The sequence below is a fragment of the Pelodiscus sinensis genome, chromosome 14 (assembly GCF_052426305.1).
Source record: "Pelodiscus sinensis isolate ZL-2025 chromosome 14, ASM5242630v1, whole genome shotgun sequence".
Lineage (NCBI taxonomy): Eukaryota > Metazoa > Chordata > Testudines > Trionychidae > Pelodiscus > Pelodiscus sinensis.
Window position 1 is genome coordinate 43,683,003 of NC_143065.1, and position 21,759 is coordinate 43,704,761.

At 48.5% G+C, this 21,759-nt stretch overlaps 1 protein-coding gene across 3 annotated transcripts in view; it reads right to left on the reverse strand.

Annotated features, from left to right (window-relative positions):
* The window catches only part of ITGA11 (integrin subunit alpha 11), a 180,721-nt gene that overhangs the window by 150,165 nt on the left and 8,797 nt on the right, over positions 1–21,759 (reverse strand). For 2 of the 3 annotated variants that reach the window (XM_075896851.2, XM_075896853.2), the window contains exon 1: positions 12,928–13,147. The exons of the other annotated variant lie outside the window; for it this stretch is intronic. In XM_075896851.2, the coding sequence (XP_075752966.2) occupies positions 12,928–12,979 (52 nt within the window). In that variant the 5' untranslated portion in view covers positions 12,980–13,147. Of the gene's footprint in view, positions 1–12,927; positions 13,148–21,759 lie in introns of those variants that run through there. 3 annotated transcript variants of the gene reach the window in all.

Genomic DNA, 21,759 nt, shown 5'->3' on the forward strand with positions numbered 1-21,759 from the left:
TATAGTATGGAATCTTTTTCCTGAATTATATTATTACTAGCAGATGTACCCAGCACTGCTTGGTCCTTAACTCCATTAAGGGTTTAGGGTTTTTTGGAAACCAAAAGGGAAGTATACATGCTTCATTTAAATCATATTTTTCAGAAATAGTGTTATTTTTATGAAGTTACTTTGTTTTGGAGTTCTTAAAGGGATTGTTAAAATGTTTCTAGTATTTTTTTAAAACAAGAATACCAGCAAATGTATTTTTTTCTTCATCCCTATAAACTCTTACATTTGCTACGTTTTAACAAAAATGGGTGATAGTCAATTGCAGTCCCCTGTGTGTGTGTGTGTGGGGGGGGGAGACGTGGTCAGGGCAGGAGATTGGGGGCAGGGGGAGTGATACAACATTACTGCAAGACAAGTGTGGAGTGGAGAGGGCTCAAGACAGAGGATTGGGGAGTGTCAGGGTGTGGGGAGGCCCAAGGCAGGGGGTGGGGAAGTGGGAGGTGCAGGAGTCAGGGCAGGGATTTGGGGCTGTGAGGGGCTCAGGGTAGGGTGCTGAGGCTATAGGGGGTGCAGGAGAGGAGGGGTTCAGGGCAGAGGACTGGGAGTGCAGGAGTCAGAGTTGGGGGTAAGGTGGGGCTCTGGGGAAGGGAGTGGGCAGGGGGGCAGGTGGGGAAGGGGAGAAACCCTGCCCCAGTTTGTACCAGGTTGCTTGCTCTTCCCCTTCCAGTCCCCGTCAAGGAGCCATCCACGCTCCTCAGCCAGTGAAGGATGCAGCAAACTCTGCACTTTCCCCTCGCTCCCTGAGAAAGGGGGAATGGCTTCGGCCCCTCCCCCGCTCTCCCTAACAAGTGTGGGGTGGCGGCACCCGCAGCCAGCCCCTTTCACCTGCCTGGTGCTTCTCAGAAAAGAGAATCAATCCCATTCCAGGAACATCCCATTGTCCTGGCACAGCCAAACCCTGCCCTTAAGTCGAGGTCGGGGATCCAGGTAACCTGCCGTCCCTGGCTTGCCTGGATCCAGCCCCTGGGGTTCTGGACTTTGGGCTCCACCCCCTGCTCCCCATCAGCACTGGAGAGCTCACATTGGCCCTCCATCCCCTTCATGCTCTTTGTGCTGTGGTTAGAAGAACCATTCTAAGGGTCTGTCTACACAGCAGCGTTATTTCGGACTAATGGACGTTATTCTGAAATAACGTCGTGCGCGTCCACACAGCAAGCCCATTCTTTGGAAATAAATCTGAAATAACAGGCTTCTGTCTCCGATTTCTGTACACCGCATTGTACGAGGAGGAAGGGAAGTCGGGGGACGAGTGCTCTATTTCGAAATGAGTGCAGGGCAGATGTGCTCAAATTCGAAATAAGCTATTTCGACTGAAACAATGCAATTAGTGTAGCTCACGTTGCAGATCTTATTTTGAGTTTAGCCTTTCTGCATAGACTCATCCTAGGAGTTCTTCCCAGGGAACTGTTGGTAAACTTGGCTGTCCTGGGCACACAGGGGGAAATTGTGGGAAGGCATTGGAGGACTAGGGGCACTGAAAAGATTTTACCCGTCTCCTAATTACTCAGAGTGAAAGTAGAATCAACCTCTAGAGAGCCTAAACCCCCCGCTCCCAGAACTCAGGTGAGAGCGTGTGTGCGCGGGTAGGAAAGCGTTTAGGGGAGATGTCCTATATGGGACTTGCTTCTGTTCCCATATGAGTCGACGCAAACTCCCATAGACTTCCGAGAGGCAGGATCAATCCTGGAATATTAGACGTGATTTCAGCTCTTATCCCCAAGACCGGCACACGGTTCATTCAGTCAAAGAATATGTATTTCTTGCTTCCCGAAGACTCCCCAAATTCCTCCCCCTCTGCTTATTCCACCCCACGCACCATTGCTGACAATGAGGCGGGACCGGGAGGACATATTGGCAGCAGGTAGGAAGTCTCCTCTGCTTGAGAGGAATCATTGACAATGGCAAGACAAGAGCAAACACCACAGGGGATGTTTAGAGGCAGGAGCATCTGGTTGGGAATGCCAAGGTTCAGGGCCATCCCCTGGGCCCAGTGTCGCTAGGGCGAGCAGAGTGGAGCGGGCGGGTGCTAGGCAGAGCCCTCTGCTTCCTGCCGCCGCCGCGAAACGGAGTGACCTGGCTGGGAGAAAGCAGTGGGACGGAGCAGGGTGCGGGGTCTCCCCACTTCCTGTGGCTCCTGCTGCTGTGGGGAGTGAGGGAGGGCCCAGCCCTTGCGGTCAGCTCCACTCAACCCCCCAGGCCACCCTGGGCCTCACTGCCACGCGGCTAACGGCAACACGGGAGACTGTTGTGTCCAGGCGGCCATTGTGCGGCCCCCTCAAAGTGCAAGGCCTGGGGCAGGTGCCCCGAGCCATCCTAGGCATGGGATAGCCCTGCCTAGGTTCCTTGCAGTCTCAGATTCCCGCACTGGCTGAGCGGGTCAGCTCAGCTCTTCACCCTTTCCCAGGCGAGCACTGGGCGGCTTTCCCTGCGTGAAGGTTTCTTTCAGCCACAGGCGTCCGGACAGAGGCCCTGAATGGCTTTTTGGGACGCTGATGTCAAGGTCAAAAATCCCATTGACTTCAGAGCCCACTTTTGTAAGAGAAGGGGTGTGGCCCAGTACCCCAGGCCAACATACGTTCCCTCTCAACTCTGTCGGGCTAGTTGAGTCTTCCCTGCCAACAGGGGGAGCTGCATTTCAGTGATGGTACTTGCTATCAACCCAGCCCAGGGACCTCTCAGGTTCATAGCAGGGATGTCAAATATCGGTTCACTGAAAAGTCGAGTAACCACATGAATTCTTAGTGGCTACTTGACTATTCTATAGTCCCCGGGGGTGGGGCTGGCGGCCCCGGGGGTGCAATCTGGCCCCACTCCCGAGGAGTCTCTGCCACCTCGCGCTGCTGCCTCACTGTCAGAGGCAGCAGTGTGGGTGCCAGGAGGAAGTCACTCCATGAGGGCAGCCAGTTTAAAAACCACCTCCCACAGACCAGCTTCTGTCTTCAGCAAGTCTGGATTTGCCGCGGGCAGAGGCTGCTTTGTGGCAGCCTCCTCTGGGCCAACCCCACGCCCCCGACAGAAGCAGCAGTGCAGGGCGGGGCAGGTAGCACCACGGAGCCAGTGCTGGTGGGAAACCGGTTTTTAAGCCAGCTACCCCTCCATCACCTGCTCCTGCTTCCTCCCACTCCTTGCTGCCTCCGATACAGAGGCAGCAAGGGGAGAGGGGAAAGGCGAGTAGTCGACAAGATTAACCGGTAAGCCTAGACTTATTGGTTAATTGTATAGTCAACTACTCGTTTACATCCCTGGTTCATAGATGTGTCTAGTTTTAGTGAGCGGCTGAGGAGACATCTGGGGCAAAAAACCAAAAAAATGACTTGGAGGAAAGATTTAGAAAATAGATGGCAAAGTTAGTGGAATTCGTCATCTACTGGAGGAAAAGCAGTTCAAAAATGTAGGCAGATGTTGAACAGAGCATTTAAGGCAAAAAAAAAAAATCGGAGACTGTTCAAACTGGCTTAAATTACAAAAACATACCTTGTAAAAGGTTGTCAAGGAGACAGTTAATCTGAAGAACCACGTCTTATTTTCTTGTCAGAAGTGACATCACGGTCATAAATAAGTGACCAAGTAGCCCACAAGTTTAGCTTGCAATGCTGCCAAAACCGGAAGCCTCAAATATCTCCTGTCCGCCCTGGAGTTTGTTTAGTATAAATGCCTGATATTCCTTAGCCCAAGCATGCAAAAGAAAAATATTGTTTGGGAAACTACACTGAGGAGGAAAGTGATCATTTTCTTGGAAAGAAAGCACTCTCCTGACAAAACCCCTCAGTTCTCCCTCTGTTTCTATTCCTTTCTTACTGGAGCTTTGCATTTGCTGGCAGAAGGAACTTTCTTCTTGGCGTATGTCTACACACAGGACAGAAGTCGAATTAAGCTGCGTGGCTGCAGCTACATCAATGGCGTAGCTGAAGTCAAAACAGCTTAATTCGGTTTTTGGCACTGTCTACACAGCAGGAAATTGAAGGAAGAGCACTCTTCCTTCAACTTCCCTTACTCCTCATGAAATGAAGGTTACAGAAGTCGGAGAAAGAAGTCCTCCCGCTCGACATTATTTCGAAATAAAGGCTTGCTGTGTAGATGCGCACTTTGTGATTTTGGAATAACGCTGCGGTGTAGACATACCCGAAAGGAACACACAATGCTGAAATGGTTCTGTCTGCTCTAGGTCTATTCCCCCTGCTATATCTAGACAGCAGGGCTACGTCTGGACCCTGGAAGGATCCCCAAATAGCAATTCTACATCTTTAAACACGCCTGTTATTTCAAAATAGATTTCAAAATAACAGGTGTGCTATTCTGGCATCCCTGTAACTCTCATTCCACGAGGGTGCAGGGTTTGTTGGAATAGCGCTTTATTTCAAAATTGGGCATTGTGTAGACAGTGCCAAATTTCTAAATAAGCTATTTTGAAATTCTCAAAACAAGCTATGCAATTTGCACAGTGAAAATTGTGTCCCTTATTTCGAGGTCAGGGTGCTGTGTAGGCACACCCCCTGTGTCTGAGAGCTTCACAGAGCAGAATTCCTAATAGAACAGACCAAGAGAGGAGACATGCAATTCGAATCTCTCTCTCAAGTGCTTACGTGACCCTCTTTACTATAGTATCTGAGCACCTCACAATCCTTTAATACATTTGTTCTCACCAAAGCCTTCTACGGTGGGAGGGAAGTGCTGTTACTCCCATTATGCAGATGGAGGCATGCAGAGACTAAGTGACTTGCCCAAGGACACATGGGAAGTCAGTGGCACTGCAGGGAATTAAATCTCTCTCTTCCATGTCCCCATCTATCACTCTCTCCACTACACTATCCTACCTTTGCCTAGGGGTGGTAGGAAACCAGGAAGTCTCAGCTTACTTTTCAGTGGCTCACAGACCAGGAAGGCAAGATTGGGTCAGTTTTAGGGGCTGCCCCATGGCAGCTAACGATCCCTGTACCACCCGCAAAGCCTGCGGGGTTTGCTCAGCAAGGAGGTTACTAGCAGAACGGTTGTGGTGTGAAAGCGGGGATACACGGTCTCCCTACCCCCCATTAGCAACACCCCCCCGTCACAGCCAGGGGATAGCCAGTAGGAAGGGTTGCCCCTGCGGCGCCTGAAATATCTCCGATGCCAGGGCGAGAGGACACAAGGGCTGTTGCTTCACGCAGACATCCCATTGGGGGGAGGAGATTGCATAATTGCCCACTCGGGGTGGGAGTGAGGACTTCTGATAGTAACTGGGGACCCTGCTGGCGTTTTCTTCCCCCAGGGCCCTACTGTGGATTTTTCCCTAGGAGAGGGTCCCCCACGTTGGCTGTGGCAGCAGATGCAGCCTGATTCCAAGGAGGAGGATTCTGGACAGTGACAAATTGAAAGGAGCAAAAGGAAGCTCTTCTGAAGATCCGAATTGGAACCACGTGAGCCGGGCGGGACGCCAGCTTGGCTCCCACGGATCCAGGGGACTTCCCTGCACCGTGGAGACGAGGGCTGTGCATGTGGCAGCCAGGGAGTTCCCATTTGCACCAAAACCTGGTGCATTCTGAGGTCAAATGTCCTGGCCTGGGATTCTCCACCGCATGGACTATTTTCACTTCTGGGTCCTACCCACTCATTAAAGCCCACATTTGAGGGGCGGCATCTCTCTGATGACAATACGTATGTGTGGTCGATGCTACTAAATCCTAACCTTGGGAGAAAACTTAGAAACCCACGACCGTGAATCCCCCAACAATGACTATCGTGACATCTAGAAATTACAGGGCTAGAATTTATCACCTTGCAGCAAACCCAGCCATTTCAGCCCCCAGGTGAAATAAAACCTTGAACGTATGAAATTCACCCATGAGTTTTGCCAGCCGAAAGTGAAACAAGCTCCTGCACAACTTGCAAATCTACAGGCCGAAAAGGCTGAAGCTCCCAAACTCTAGCTCAGGGCTATTCAATTTTGGAAGCCCTGGAGGCCACAATGGGTATGTCTACACTCCATGGCTCCGTCAACGGAGCCACGTAGATTTGTTTATTGGGCAAAGGGAAATGAAGCGGAGATTTAAATAATCGCCGCTTCATTTAAATTTAAATGGCTGATGTGCTGAGCCGACAAACAGCTGATCAGCTGTTTGTCAGCTCAGCGCGCTAGTCTGGACGCTCAGCACGCTAGTCTGGACGCTCCCCTGCCGACATCAAAGCTCTTTGTCAACTGCCCTGGTAAACCTCATCCCACGAGGAATAATGGGGTGGTTGAAAAAGGGTTTGATGTCGACTGCAGAGCATCCAGACTAGCACGCTGAGCCGACAAACAGCTGATCAGCTGTTTATCGGCACAGCACGGCAGCCATTTAAATTTAAATGAAGCCGCGATTATTTAAATCTCCGCTTCATTTCCCTTTGCCTACAACCCTAATCTACAGGCTCCGTCAATGGAGCCATGTAGTTTAGACACAGCCAATGATATTCACAGCACATGCTGAGGGCCGCAACTTAAGTGTGGTTGTGTATATATGCAAATATCGATGAAAACTGCTTCTTTCACACTGACAGGCATGAATACAAAGATTAAGGCAAGACTACACAACATGCAGGCCCCATTTAAGTCAGTTCTGCTGATAATAAAATGCAACATTTACCCAATTTCCACCCATAATGACAGCACTTTTAGTGAGCAATGACAGTCGAGGAATGTAACTACTAAAACATAGGCTATGTCTACCCTGGCATCTTCTTGCTGAAGAACAGCCTTTCTTCCGCAAAAACTTGCCGGCTGTCTACACTGCACGAGCGATCTTCCAGAAGTAAATTTATAGTATAGCATTGTAAAACAGGGCTTCTTCCGGAAGAGTTATTCCTCTCCCCATGAGGAATAAGCCCTCTTGCGCAAAAGCTCTTCCAGAAGAGGGCAGTGTAGACAAGCAACATGAATTTCTTGCGCAAGAAGCCCCTATGGTTAAAATGGCCATCGGAGCTTTCTTGTGGAAGGCAGTGTCTACACTGCTATGGATGCTCATGCACAAAAGCACATCTCTTGCGCAAAAACACATGCCAGTGTAGACGCCCTCTTGTCAAAGAGTTTTTGCACAAGATCTCTTCCGCAAAAGAGTTCTTGCGCAAGAAGCTGCCAGTGTAGACGTAGCCATACAGAGGCATAGAGAGGAAAGGCCGGGGGGAAGTTGCCTCCGGGTGCATAACAACCTCGCTACACCTCTAAACACATCTCAACAGAAGATCATTATACTGATTCGCTGTTGTGGAGCATGTTCCCAGTAGAGGCCACATTCAAAGGATTCTACCTGCGGGCTGCGTGTTGAGCCCTGCGTAAACCCAAACTGCTCCGAGAGCCGCAAACAAACGGGCCCACAGGCCGCATGTTGAGTAGCCCTGCTCTAACTCTTCAACAAGATTGTCCATCATAAATAAATAAAGATTGCCTATCTTCTAGAACTGGAAGGGGACCTTGAAGGATCATCAAGCAAAACTCGTGAAGTCATTCTGCCGCTCTACTCTGCACTAGTTAGGCCTCAGCTGGAGTACTGTGTCCAGTTCTGGGCACCACATTTCAAGAAAGATGTGGAGAAATTGGAAAGGGTCCAGAGAAGAGCGACAAGAATGATTAAAGGTTTAGAGAACATGACCTATGAAGCCAGGCTTCATGAACTGGGCTTGTTTAGTTTGGAAAAAAGAAGATTAAGGGGGGACATGATAGCGGTTTTCAAATATCTAAAAGGGTGTCACAAGGAGGAAGGAGAAAATTTGTTCCTCTTGGTTTCTGAGGACAGGACAAGGAGTAATGGGCTTAAAGTGCAGCAGGGGAGGTTTAGATTGGACATTAGGAAAAAATTCCTAACTGTCAGGGTGGTCAAATATTGGAATAAATTGCCAAGGGAGGTGGTGGAATCTCCCTCTCTGGAGATATTTAAGAACAGGTTAGACAGACATCTGTCAGGGATGGTGTAGACGGAGCTTGGTCCTGCCTTGAGGGCAGGGGGATGGACTCAATGACCTCTTGAGGTCCCTTCCAGTCCTATTATTCTATGATCAAGTCCAGTCCACTGCCTTTACAGCAGGACCAAGTTACATCCCTGATAAATTTTTGCTTCAAATGGTCTCTGCAAGGCTCAAACTCACAACCCAAAGTATAGCAAGCCAATGCTCAAACCACTGAGCTAATGTAGGATTAGGAAACAAAGTGAGTTTTCCTTGTACAGGCTCACCTGGGTCTGACTGAAAACAGGACAGCAAGGCTAGGCACAAGATCTCTAACTACAAATTCATGCTCTGTAGCATTCATGGATACCCCACAAAATGGGCAGGAAGCAGTCACAGGTCGTTGACTCTAGGAGCACCTTCCAGTTAGGCCTTCAAAAAGCAGCAGAAGAGAAGTTGCTGTATTTTAGGCTGAGCCAAGAGAATGTCATTCCTGATAGCACAGGGATTGCATATTCATGAACAATAGAAATTCTCCCTCTTCAGTGAGCGCTAGCTGCACTAGCAGAGACAGAAGAACACACAAGGTCTCCTATAGCATTTGGGGTCCAACACCAACTCAGCAACATTTCTGTCCCTAGCAGGTTCCCCGTGCCACCCACGCCAAAGAACAGACTAATTCCCCAAGCCTCATCAGCACGAACAACCTTAGGGTGCGTCTCCACTGCAGCCGAAACTTGAAATAAGACATCATTTGTGCTAGGTAAATTGCGCATTTTATTTCAAAATGGTTGGTTTTGAAATTTGGCATATACACAGCACCAAATTTCAAAATAACGTGCTATTTCGAGACATCCCTTACCCCTTGTGGAACAAGGGTTACCGGGATGCCGAAACAGCATGCCCATTATTTTGAAAAATATTTTGAAATAATGGGCGGTTTGTGTAGCTGCTGGATAGCTATTTCGGGATACCTCTGGTATCCCGAAATAGCCGGGCAGTGTAGATGTACTCTCAGTGTGTTTGATCCCCACTGGGGACAGTTGCGTTAAATGACATGACTCACCATGATCTTGTGGGTGAGGTAGACCAAAGAGAACCATGTTCACCATCATGGCTGGTTAAACGTTTCAGAACATGCCACAGGCTAATGTGGGGAGTAGGATCTGTCCTGACCACAACTTTGGGGTCAGCGTCCTATCAGCTAACAGATCTCAACATCTTCTGCAAGCCCAGCGGGGTGATGTAATGGAGACAAGCCCCCAGCTACGCTGGAGCAAACTTCGGGGAAATGATCTGGAACCTCAATAGGACAATGATGTTTTGACACAGTCACACAGAGCACAGTTCCCACGTCAGTGGAGACGGAGCCTTCCTGGCACAGAAGCCTAGAACTGAAAGGGATCTCATGAGGTCGACGACTCCAGTCCCCTGCCCTCTCGGCAGGACCAAGCACCGGCTAGACGATCCCTGAGCGATGTCTGTCCAACCTGCTCTTAAATATTCCAGTGATGGAGATTCCACCACCTCCCTTGGCATTCTAACCACCCGGATTAATAGAAAATTGAGGTAAAGGGAGAAGTGGAAAATCAAAAAATAAAGTTTGACTAAATCTTTCATCGTGAAATAACTCAGCATGGGGACTGGGTGGTGCAACATATTAGACTGTTTTGTCTGCCTAGCGACCTAACCCCCTTAATGTCCTAGGTGAACTCAGCTTAGGACACAAGGCAAAATGAGTTTGGGGGTTTCATCCTATTCTCCCATGAACATCTGGCTACACGACAAAACCAGCCCGTAACAGGACAGGGTTTATCAGCAGTGCTACCACCGTGCTGCCAAAGGTTACCATCTAGCTTCAGGCTTCTCCCCAACCTACTACTAGTCCAGTGATGCTCCATACAGATCCAACCAGCCAGATGCCAGCATGCTAGATGGAGCGGTGACAGCTCTGAGGGTATTTTCTACACTCTGTCACAAGGGAAAGGCACCCTTGGTTTTCTTCAAACGGGGCTTTGTTTCGGAGCTGGAGGTGTTGCCAATTCACACAACTTCCTCCTCTTGCAGCAAGTCGCATTGTAAGTGATCCACCACATGATCCGTTGACTCCAAACACCCTGACTCCACTGAGACCAACAGGTCCTTTAATAAGCCATTTCTATGAAACCATTTGCAACACTTTACCCACAAAGTTAGTAACCATAAGGACCCGATCCTTGTCCCACTGAAGTAATTAGGAACATCTAAACATCTGAGAAGGAGGTGTCATTGTTTGTGCGCTCTAAGACTAGCTCTCCATGGATCCAGATAAGAAGTAATGGTTCATGATGGGTTATCACAGTTCACCAAACTCAGTTTGCTTGTGCACAAGATACAGATTGAACATCTCTAGTCTAGCACCCATGGGACCTGACCCGTGTCAAACCAGCGGATTTGCCAGACCATGGGAAGTTAATGTTGTCTAGCAGCATCACCAACACTTCCATGGCTTACTGAGCTGTTAGAGGACATTGAGTGGTAAATCAGAGCTAAACAACAGCACAGAACACTGAGCGCCAGGACTGGTGGCTGTAAACAAACTTTATGGGACTCCGGGAAATGGATAAGTGGACATCCAGCTAATTAAAATAATGCCGGACTATGGATGTTGCCAGACCAGAAAGTGCTGGACTAGAGAGGTTCAACCTGTTGTATGTTGTGTGGAATTCTTTACAAGATCATAAATCTTAGAATTTACACACACCAGCTATGCCTGAAAACAGTCTCTTTAATAGGGGGACGGGACAAAGTAGGTCTGATACGGCAACTTTCTTTCGGTCCTAGGAAGGCACCACATCAAGTCATTCACACACTAGGACATCGGTCATGACGCAACTCTCCTGTTGTGAGCCTGGGACAACCGGCTATGGGGCTAGAAGGATTATTTCCACAGATGCATACTTTGATTTGGTTCCACCTATAGCTTCACCCCCAGCCTGTTGCCCCTACTCCACAGGTGTGACTGAAGTTTGGTCATGGTTGTGTGTGCTTGATGCACAAAGTCAAATGTCCCTTCATACAAAAAGATCAAAATGCCATCTTTAGTTTCCAATCCTTTGGTTGGCTGGAAGACAAGACATAAGAGTACCGGATGAAGCCACCATCAGACGCTGTAAGTGTTAAATATTGACCTTGGCCATTTCAATTCTTGTTGTTGTTGCCCGTTTGCACAAACATTAAAGGGTACACATCTACACTGCATGGCTATTTCGGGTTACCAGAGATATCTCAAAATACCTACCCCGCATCTACACAAGCTGCCCGTTATTTCGAAATATTTTTCAAAATAATGGACGTGCTATTTCAGCATCCCAGTAACCCTCTTTCCACGAGGATTCAGGGATGTCTTGAAATAGCACGTTAGTTTGAAATTTGGCGCTGTGTAGATGCGCCACATTTCAAAAGAAGCCATTTCAAAAAAGAGATTCGAGATAAGATATGCAAATGAGATAAGATGTGCAGTGCAAATCACGTATCTTATCTCGAGTCAAGGGTGCCATGCAGACACACCCAAACGGTTTAGCGCAGAGGTCTGTACTAATGGAGTTCCGTCCTCACCAGCAGATGTCACTATGGCACGGGGAGAACACGTGGAGCGGAATAGCCAGGTTCAAGTTTGTGTGTGGCCTGCAGGCCAAGATCCAAAAAAGTTTACAGTGTTTCATAAGTGCTGTCTAAAAATATAGAATCAACCCAAGTCTATAACGTGATCTCCCTAAGGCGTTCACGCTGCAGTCTGCAAAGCACACGTAAGCACAGTTTTAAGTACAGTCCCTCGCATCCAAGCATCAGGGCAACTTGATCCACCTATTTTCAAAGGCAAGTCCACCGTTTGCTGAAAAGAACGACAAGAAATAATCTCTCCACAATGCAGCAAGTAACCACAGAATGCTGTCCAAAGTGCAAACCTCTCGGCTCTCACTTTGAGCGCTGTGCAAAGCGCACCGCGTTTTGTCCCTGGGCACGGCGTAGACACATGTTCTCTATTAGGCAAAGAAAGGCAGCTTCATGGTGGCTGCCCTGAGATTATCAAGCAATAGGGCAATTAGCAGAAGTAGATACACCGCCCCCCTCACAGGATGTTTAGAAGTGCTTACAGCGGCACCAGCGAGCCCGGCGTGGCTCATAGCATCGTAGCGAGGTGCAGCATTTCATTAGCCGTAAAAAAGCTGGGAGAAAGGTTTCCTTTTGTTTTACAGTGCAAAGCCGAGCCGCAGACCCGTTGGCTTCTGAGGTAGGGCTGTGGATGCAAAGCTGGCTAATTGCAGCAAAACTGGCTACTGTGGAGACTTGCTTTCTGTTAACAACTGAACTTAAACCTCGCAGGCAAGGGGCCAACACAGATCTCCCCCCCCCCCCCCGCCCCATCCTTGTAACCCAATACGGCTCATGCAGCCACGCACGGAGCCAGATAGGAAGGCTGCAAACTCACATCTTAAAATGAAACGAGCACCTCCACACTCGGCCCCCCCCCCCATGGTTATTTCGCCCCAATGCTTTCCCCGTGCCCGGCCCCCTTTGGTGCTGCCGACAAATCCACGGCCAACCACAGCCCAAACTTAGCACTGCCGGCGAGGCTGCCTTTTCATTTTAGAGCATTTTCTCCTCACGGAAGAAAAAAAAAGTAAACGAATCCCACATGCGACTGCAACCCAGATGAGGAGCGGCGACAGCTTTACCGAAAGAGAGTTCTCTCGCCTTCCTTTCCAGTCAGCCCTCGGGAGCCGAAAGATTTTATCCCCTTCCGATGCTGGAGGAAAAGTCCCCTCCTCGACCCCTCCTTGTTTACTGTAGCCCTTTTACAGGGTGGTTCTCTCAGGGTGTTTGCCCTTCAGTTGCCAACATAAGCAAAAAGCAGTTCCCCCCCTTTTAAAAGCTGCCGTCAGCCCTGAGAGACGCTTCCCAGAGTCCAGCAGCTGGGAGAGGGGAGAGGGAGCTTACCTGGTAGGAGGCTGAGCGCCCAGGCTACAAAGAGCCCTCTGTAGAAGTCCATGTGAGTGGTAGAGGCTTGTGGTACCCTACCCCTACCATCCGCTTGAGGCACTGAGCCAGAGTGGTAGCCTTCCTCTGAAAAAAGCGTCCACTTCTCCCCAGCCTTTCCCCGCTCCCTGCCAGAAGCCGCTCATTGGGAAGGAGTGGGAGGGACAAGCTCAACTTGTAGGAGGTACAGCCTGAGACGACTGGAGAGAGGGCAACGTTGTGCAGAGCATCGACTCTGGCAGCCCGGCCTGCTGGGGCCTCTCCCCCCTCAGGCTTCACGTTCAGATGCCCCAGCCTGGGCAGCAATGGCAGGAGTCACTGTCCGGGCACGGCCAAGGAGAGAGGATTTCTCCCCACAGTGAAGAATCTTTTCGGATGGCAAGAGGAAAGAGCTGATGTCGAGAGCCGCGGCGGCGACGGGCCTGCTGGCCACCGGAGAGTTACACCAGGCCTCGGTCCGAGCCTTTGCCTTTACCGTCTGTCAAGCGCGAATCTCGTGAGGCGTTCTCGGAGGCACGGGCAGTGGGTGAAAGTAGGGCTGGGGAAGGTAAGCCCCAACCCCCACCCCCAACCCTGCCCCTTCTGTCCAGGCTCTGCCATCATGGGAGCCAAGGTGCCCCCCCAGCACCACAGAGAGGGAGACGGCGTGCTGCCCCAGCCTCCCTGGCCCAGAGCACAAGGAGGGCAGGTGCTCAGGGCAGAAACACTCTGCCCCCAGTAGGCCTACAATAGGCATTCTGGGGGCGGAGTCTGTGCTGGGCTAGGCTGGCCCCCCGGTGCACTGCACACCGTACAACAGCGATGGGGCGTGAAGCGCTTGGGCGCACAACGCCTAATGGCAGCTCTAAGAGGCAGCTGCCTGGCTAGTCCCCCTCTTAATCCGGCCCTGATGTGAATGCAAATCAGTGGGGTCTGAGCAGCATCTGAGCTATAAGATCATGTGCACGGCTGCTGTACACTTCCCCCCCTCCTGTATAAATACATACGTTCATTTTTCAGCTGGATTGGATCCCAGAGGCCAATGCTTGATCTGCAAAAAGAAGCCCTGAAGAACCAATCTCGCTACCAGATTTACCATTTGCATGGCTGGATCTTTGGCATTGTCTCCTGTTACTCAGAGGTCGATCTCCTGGGGTTTGATTTAGTGGGTCTAATAAGGACCTGCTAAATCGACTGATGATGATGCCCCTGTCGATTCTGGTACTCCACCGAGGTGCAAAGAGGAATGGAAGTTGCTGGGAGAGAAGTAGGGGTCACCAAATGAAATTAATAGGTAGCAGGTTTAAAAACAAACAAAAGGACGTTTTTCTTCACGCAGCACAGAGTCAACCCGTGGAACTCCTTGCCAGAGGATGTTGGGAAGACCAGGACTTTAAACAGGGTTCCAAAAATAATTAGATACATTCATGGAGGTTAGGTCCATCAATACTTACTAGACAAGATGAGCAGGGATGATGTCGTCCCTAACCTCTGTTTGTCAGGGGCTGGAAATGGATGACAGGAGAGGGATGATTCCCTTTTCTGTTCACTCCCTCTGGGGCATCTGGCATTGGTCACTGTCGGCAGACAGGACACTGGGCTAGATGGACCTTGGATCTGACCCAGTCTGGCCATTCTTATGTCCTTATGAGAGTTTCTCCCATTGACCTCCTGCAGTGTAAATTCAACCTAAGGTATGTCGACTGCAGCGATGCTATTTTTGTAGCTGGAGCTGTGTATCTTAGGTCAACTTTCTCCCTTAGTATTCCCCAGGCCTCTGGTAAATGACAATGACAGGCAGCAAAAAAGGGTTGGGTTTCTGATAAATGAGATTCTGAAAGGGTTGTTCCATCTATAGCAAACCAGTCCTTATAAGCTGCAGATGGAGACGATAAAGCCTTAATTCCTTCCTCCCACCCCACTTCATATCAATCCACAACCTTTTGAAATTAGCTCAGATGTCGGACTCTTATCTCAGGCTACTGGATACTGTTCAAGCCGGGTTCAGGGTCTGAAGAAAGGAGCCAAGATTTGCTCTAGACGCTTGGCTGATGCAGAACATTTGGGACAGTTTCTTTCCACTTTTTCCAGCAGAAAATGTACATTTGGGGACTCCTGATTGGAGAGAAGGAATGCCTTGATCGGAGATCAAAGCAGCAGCAAAACCCAACACATTTCAACTGTGTGCACGCTCTTCAGATTTGCTTGCATCTGGTTCTGTCCAGACACGACATGCTTTTTGATAAAATTAAACATTTTCCGTTTGCTTCCTGAATGTCCCACCTGCCTCTCCCCTGATCAGATCTAGACAAAAATCAGAATTTCAAAGGAGATCAACAGCGGAGGGGAAACACTGTTTTTCTTTTTTAGAGTATAGGATTTTTAAATAATTATTTTTGGGGAGTCACAAAACAGAGGAAAGTATGAAAATATATAATTATACACAAGGACGCAGGAAATTTAACCACAGTCTAGCTGAAGTACTGATAAATGAAGCAGATTAGAACTATTCAATTTGAACAAAAAATGCAACATAGCAATCCATGATCCCGTTAAGGATCAAAGAACAGCAGACTTTGTGGTTTAGAGGCATGTGTATTTGACGCAGTCTGGTAAAATGTTCCATAGTAAATCCACGGTTTTTCAAGGACTTACATGCTTGCTTATCTTTACATGTTGTGAGGGTAGCAAGATTACACACAAGAAGTAAAGTATGTGCATACATCTAAGGATGTTTCTATTTTACTGAACAAGGTGCTCAGAGAAGGACTTCTGGTTGCTGCTGATCAGCAAGAAAAGCCCCCCTGGGAACTTCAGTGTTATCAACCAGCAAATCTATGCATTTATTCAGTTGTATGGGAAAAGCCACAAATAATATCTTACTATCTCACTCACCAGGTTGGTCTCAGAATATTAGAGAGAAAAAGTAGGTGAGGTAATAGCTTTTATTGGACTTCTGTTAGAGACAGAGAAAAGCTTTTGAGCCAAAAGGGACCTGATGAAGAACTCCACATGGCTTGAAGCGTCTCTCTTCCCAACAGAAGTTAGTCCAATAAAAACTATTACTTCACCCAGCCTGTCTCTCTACTTTGCATTCTTTGATAGGATAACAAGCCTTGTGGTTAAGGGGGAAGCGGTAGATGTGGTATACCTAGACTTTAATAAAGCATCTGATAGAGTCTCACATGACCTTCTTATCAATTAACAAGGGAAACAGAACCTAGACGGAGCTACGATAAGGTGGGCACATAACTGGTTAGCTAACCATTCCCAGAGAGTAGTTACACACAGTTCATAGTTGTGCTGCAATGACATGATGAGTGGGATTCTGCAGAGATCAGTTTGGGGACTGGTTCTGTTCAATATCTTCATCAACAATTTAGATAATGGCATAAAGAATACACTTATAAAATTTGCAGAGGACACCAAGCTGGGATGGGTTGCAAGTGGTTTGGAGGAGAGGGTCATAATTCAATATGATCTGGACAAACTAGAAATATGGTCTGAGGTAAATCAGATGAAAATCAATAAGGACAAATGCCAAAATTCATAGAATACTAGGACTGGAAGGGACCTCGAGAGGTCATCGAGTCCAGTCCCCTGCACTCATGGCAGGACCAAATACTGTCTAGACCATCCCTGATAGACATTCATCTAACCTACTCTTAAATATCTCCAGAGATAGAGATTCCACAAGTTCCCTGGGTAATTTATTCCAGTGTTTAACCACCCTAACAGGTAGGAATTTTTTCCTAATGTCCAACCTAAACCTCCCTTTCTGCAGTTTAAGCCCATGGGGATAGAACAAGAAGCAAAGATGAACAAGTTTTCTCCCTCCTCCTTATGAAACCCTTTTAGATACCTGAAAATGGCTATCATGTCCCCCCCTCAATCTTCTCTTTTCTAAACTAAACAAACCCAAATCCTTCAGTCTTCCCTCATAAGCCATGTTCTCTAGACCTTTAATCATTCTTGTTGCTCTTCTCTGGACCCTCTCCAATTTCTCCACATCTGTCTTGAAATGTGGTGCCCAGAACTGGACACAATACTCCAACTGAGGCCTAAGCAGCGCAGAGTAGAGCACAAGAATGACTTCTCGAGTCTGGCTCACAACACACCTGTTAATGCAGCCCAGAATCGTGTTTGCTTTCTTTGCAACAGCATCACACTGCTGACTCATATTCAATTTGTGGGATCAGTATGTGGAAGAGGGGTTTGGGGTTGAAGCTGGAAGGGGGATATGGGGTGGGGGTGAGGGCTCTGACTGCAAGTGTGGGCTGTGGGGTTCAGCTGGGTATGAGGCGTTTGAGAGGCAGGGGGTCCCAGGCTGCAGTCAAGGGATTGGAGTGTGGGAGGGGGCTTGGGGCAGGACATTGGGTTGAGAGGAGACTCGGGGTTGGGGGGTGGGGTCCTGGAGGGAGTTAGGATGCAGGAGAGGGTTGGAGGTGCAGGGGTAGGGTCAGAGTTACGGTGCAGAAGGGGGCTGAGGTTTGATGGTGGTGGGGAACAGGTGTCTCCACATGGCCAACAACCACTTGTAGGCAGGCATTGTCCCCACAGTTCCCATTGGCCAGAATCACTGTGCCAAGAAGGGCTGGCCCAGAACGTAGCCAAATAGGCTAGTTCTCACTGCAAGGGTGGCAGAATCTGGCCCTATCTCAGAGAGGGCACTAACCTCCAAGAACCACCCTGGTTTTCCCCTACACCGCCCTTTAACTGGACCCATTTTACCTGCACTCCCGGCTACACCATGCTTAGTTCTGAACTCTTCCAGGCTACCCAGCTAGCCAGGCATTCTGCAGAACGGACTGTCCAGCATTTCTCCACCTCCCTCCAAAGTTAGGTCTTCTGAGACATGGACAGAGAAATCCAGAATTTGCTTCCAGTTACTGGATAAACGAGGCTGCAATTTTCTTGCTGTCAACTGGCTTTGAGAGGAGGAACCATTAATTGTTGTCATCATCTAAATTCTCCAGAAAAGGGGGACCACCAGCTCCACCCAACCGGCCTCTCGCATGGTGAGTCTGATTGCTACCCGGCAGCCAAACATGACAAAGCTAGGAATGTTCCCTGGAGTCCTTTCTCCAGAAACGATAACTGTGAGCTGTTTACACAAAGTGTGTTTTTAGCTGAGGGGCAGGTCCACATGCGGACTGCAACTGGCATCCAAGACGTTATTGGGAAGGGTTTTCATGATAAGATATTGCTGCTCCGGGGACCGTTTCCGACAGAGGCCAATACGATTCGTTCAAAAGGAGAGATTCCATCTTACTAAAGTCTCCAGAAAGTAACCATGACCTATGCTAGCACTGCTCTGACTAGCCCATCTGTTTGTGCAACAGAGACGTACCCCCTCCCCCTAGTAAAAATCAGGCATATTAATGTGAGTTCTGGCCAGAAAAACTCTCATGACAACATTGTCTAATGTGAAACATGGAAGGACAATCTTGGAAACTTTCAGAGCTTGACTTGGCCCTGCCTCAGTGCAACAAGGGACTGGACTTGATGAACTCCCAACATCTTTTCCAGGCCTACATTTCTATGATTCCATTACAAATACTTTACCAGACCTCACCGAGAAATATGAATCCCATTGTCAGTTTGCAAAGCAATCTTGGTCGGACTCCGCTAACCACTTTGTTTTCTCTTAATGAACTTCTGCAGAAAGTGCCGATTTCTCCAGCTACTTGTTTGCAGTGAATCATTTCCAGTGAGGGGGGAAGAAAGAGCAATAATCAATATAACATTTGCCCTGTATCTTAGTGTGTAAAAGTTGCCAAGAGTACTAAACAGCCTCTGTATTTCTGGAACCTCTCAAACAAAGATGACAATACCTCCTCATTCCACGAGGAGTAACGGTAGTTCAGACTAGGAAACCTAGTCCAAACTACCTAGTCCGTGCCGCGTGTAGCCGCGCGGCACGGGGTTCGAACGAGCCGGGATTTAAAAATGGCGGCACCCGGCTTATGCAAATGAAGCTCGGGAAATTCAAATCCCGGGCTTCATTTGCAAGTGCGGTATGCCTACATTACCCCGCTAGTTCGAACTAGGAGGGTAGTGTAGACATACCCTAAGAGTTCAAGAAATACATCACAACATGACGTAACACTGAAAATGTGGCCACATCATTGGTAATTCTATACCTGGCCTTCCACATGATTGGCCTTTTAATGGAACGGACCACATGCCAGTTCCCAGAGTTCGCTTAGCCGTCCATTGGTGCCAACGGCCCAGCACTCCTTGCTTCCAGGACAGAGGAAAAAAATCCAGCACTGTCCCAAAATTTACATCATATTCAATGGGTACGTCTAAACTACATGGCTCCGTCAACGGAGCCATGTAGATTTGTTTTTTTGGCAAAGGGAAATGAAGCCGCGATTTAAATCATCGCGGATTCATTTAAATTTACATGGCTGCCGCGCTGAGCTGACAAACAGCTGATCAGCTGTTTGTCGGCTCAGCGCGCTAGTCTGGACGCTCCTCTGTCGAAATGAAAGCCTTTAATCGACATCCCCGGTAAACCTCATCCTACGAGGCATAATGGGGATGTCAGTAAAGGGCTTTCAGGTCGGTGCGGGAGCGTCCAGACTAGCGCGCTGAGCGGACAAACAGCTGATCAGCTGTTTGTCCGCTCAGCGCGGCAGCCATGTAAATTTAAATGAAGCCGCGATTATTTAAATCGCAGCTTCATTTCCCTTTGCCTACAACCCTCATCTACATGGCTTCATCGATGGAGCCATGTAGTTTAGACACAGCCAATGTTGGAACACTACAGAAAACTCAAATAGCTAAGCCTTGAGAAAATTGCCCCTAGAAAGTGATCAGTGGACACAGAAATGTCCAGTGTTTACCATTGTTTAGAGTGGTACAGTCACAGGAAATTCCCAGAAGAGAATAGCTAAGTAAAGGGGCTAAAAAAATGTTCTGCTTCTGCCCAGTATAAATGCTTCAGGTCACGTTTCCACTTGCTGAAGGATCAACACTTTGATGATCAATCCTCCGGGGTTCAATTTAGCAGGTCTAGTAAGGACCTGCTAAATCGAACGCTGAAGGTGCCCCTGTTGGCGCTGGTACTACTTGCTGTCACAAGCATTTCTCCCGTTGACCTCCCACTGAGGAGCCATGCCAGAAAAATCGGTGCATGGTACATTGACTCCAGCTATGCAATGTATGTAGATGGAGTTGCGTATCTTGCATCGATTTCCCTCACCAGTGTAGACCTGGCCTTGGTGTGGCAATCCCTAACTCATAAGAGTCACAGTTTCACCAATTATACTAACTGGGCTTTAGATTGACAGATGGTCAAAGAGCTCCTATCTGGTAGAAACTCTCCCCCGAGTCTTCTCTTAAGGAACCTTTTTTGGGTCGGGGGCCACTGACCCACAGAAAAATCAGTTGGGGGCTGCACACAAGTGAGAAGTGGAAAAACAACCCTCACGGTGGCCCCCAACTGAGAAGGAGACAGACACTCCCCACTTTCCCCTTGCACACCAGAGCCTGGGTGGGGTGGGGGGAGAGCCTGGTAGATTTAGTGCACTCCAGCCCTTAAGAGGGCACCAGGGAGTCTGGAACACTAGTGCAGGCTCTCCAGTGCTGGCAGGGGGGCCCTGAGCCTCAGGGGCTGGATCCAGGCAAGCCGAGGGCCACATCCGGCCATGGGGCCTGAGGTTCCTCAACCCTGTAAGGGAACCTGCATTCCCTCTGAGCAAGATATTCTGTACTTTAATAAGACTTCTCCATCGTGGGAAAAGTGACATCTCGGGAAAAGAATGATGGGAGGGGAACAAAATCCCCCTAGAACTTTGTGAGGTGAGGAAAGTTGGAAAAAGTGGGGAAAAAAAGAACCCCACTTCCTGTTGACATTATTCATTGTATTGATCCCCACACCAATATCCAAACCATTCAATAATTCACAGCATGTTCTTTACCCAGCTCTAGCTAAACCATTTGGCTGCGTCTAGACTGGCAAGTTTTTCCGCAAAGGCAGCTGCTTTTGCGGAAAAACTTGTCAGCTGTCTACACTGGCCGCTTGACTTTCCACAAGAACACTGACTTCCTACTGTCTGAAATCAGTGCTTCTTGTGCAAATACTATGCTGCTCCCGTTCGGACAAAAATCCCTTTTGTGCAAAGCTTCTGCGCAAAAGGGCCAGTGTAGACAGCTCAGATTTGTTTTGCACAAAAAAGCCCCAATCGCGAAAATGGCGATCGGGGCTTTTTTGCGGAAAAGAGCATCTAGATTGGCACGGACGCTTTTCCACCAAAGCACTTTTTGCGGAAAAGCGTCCGTGGCCAATCTAGACGCTCTTTTCCGCAAATGCTTTTAACGGAAAACTTTTCCGCTAAAAGCATTGGCAGAAAATCATGCCAGTCTAGATGTAGCCTTTGAGAAACATTCTTTTTGCCATCAAAAGCTATGAGGATCAACAGAATCCTCCCCCATCCTTTCCCTATTATTGGGGTAAACCTGAGGTAATGTGACCTCTTCAGATGTTGAAATAGTCTCCAGGATAAGAGGAAAGGCTTGAAGAATTGCTCATCACGCCAGATCATATGGTATTTGCACTTCCACTCAAGTCAAGGAAGTTCAGCTCACAGGGGAGGTTGCTTTTTGTAAGAAGCTTGCCAATTACTCAGGTTTATTCACTATTCAGACTTATTCATCGATGAATGCAGGATGTAGTCTTCTTTGGTAGGTTAAGAGCCAGTGTTTGCATATCAAAGGGGTAGCCATGTTAGTCTGAATCTGCAAAAGCGGTGAGAAGTCCTGTGGCACCTTATAGACTAACTGAAGTGTTGGAGCACACGCTTTCGT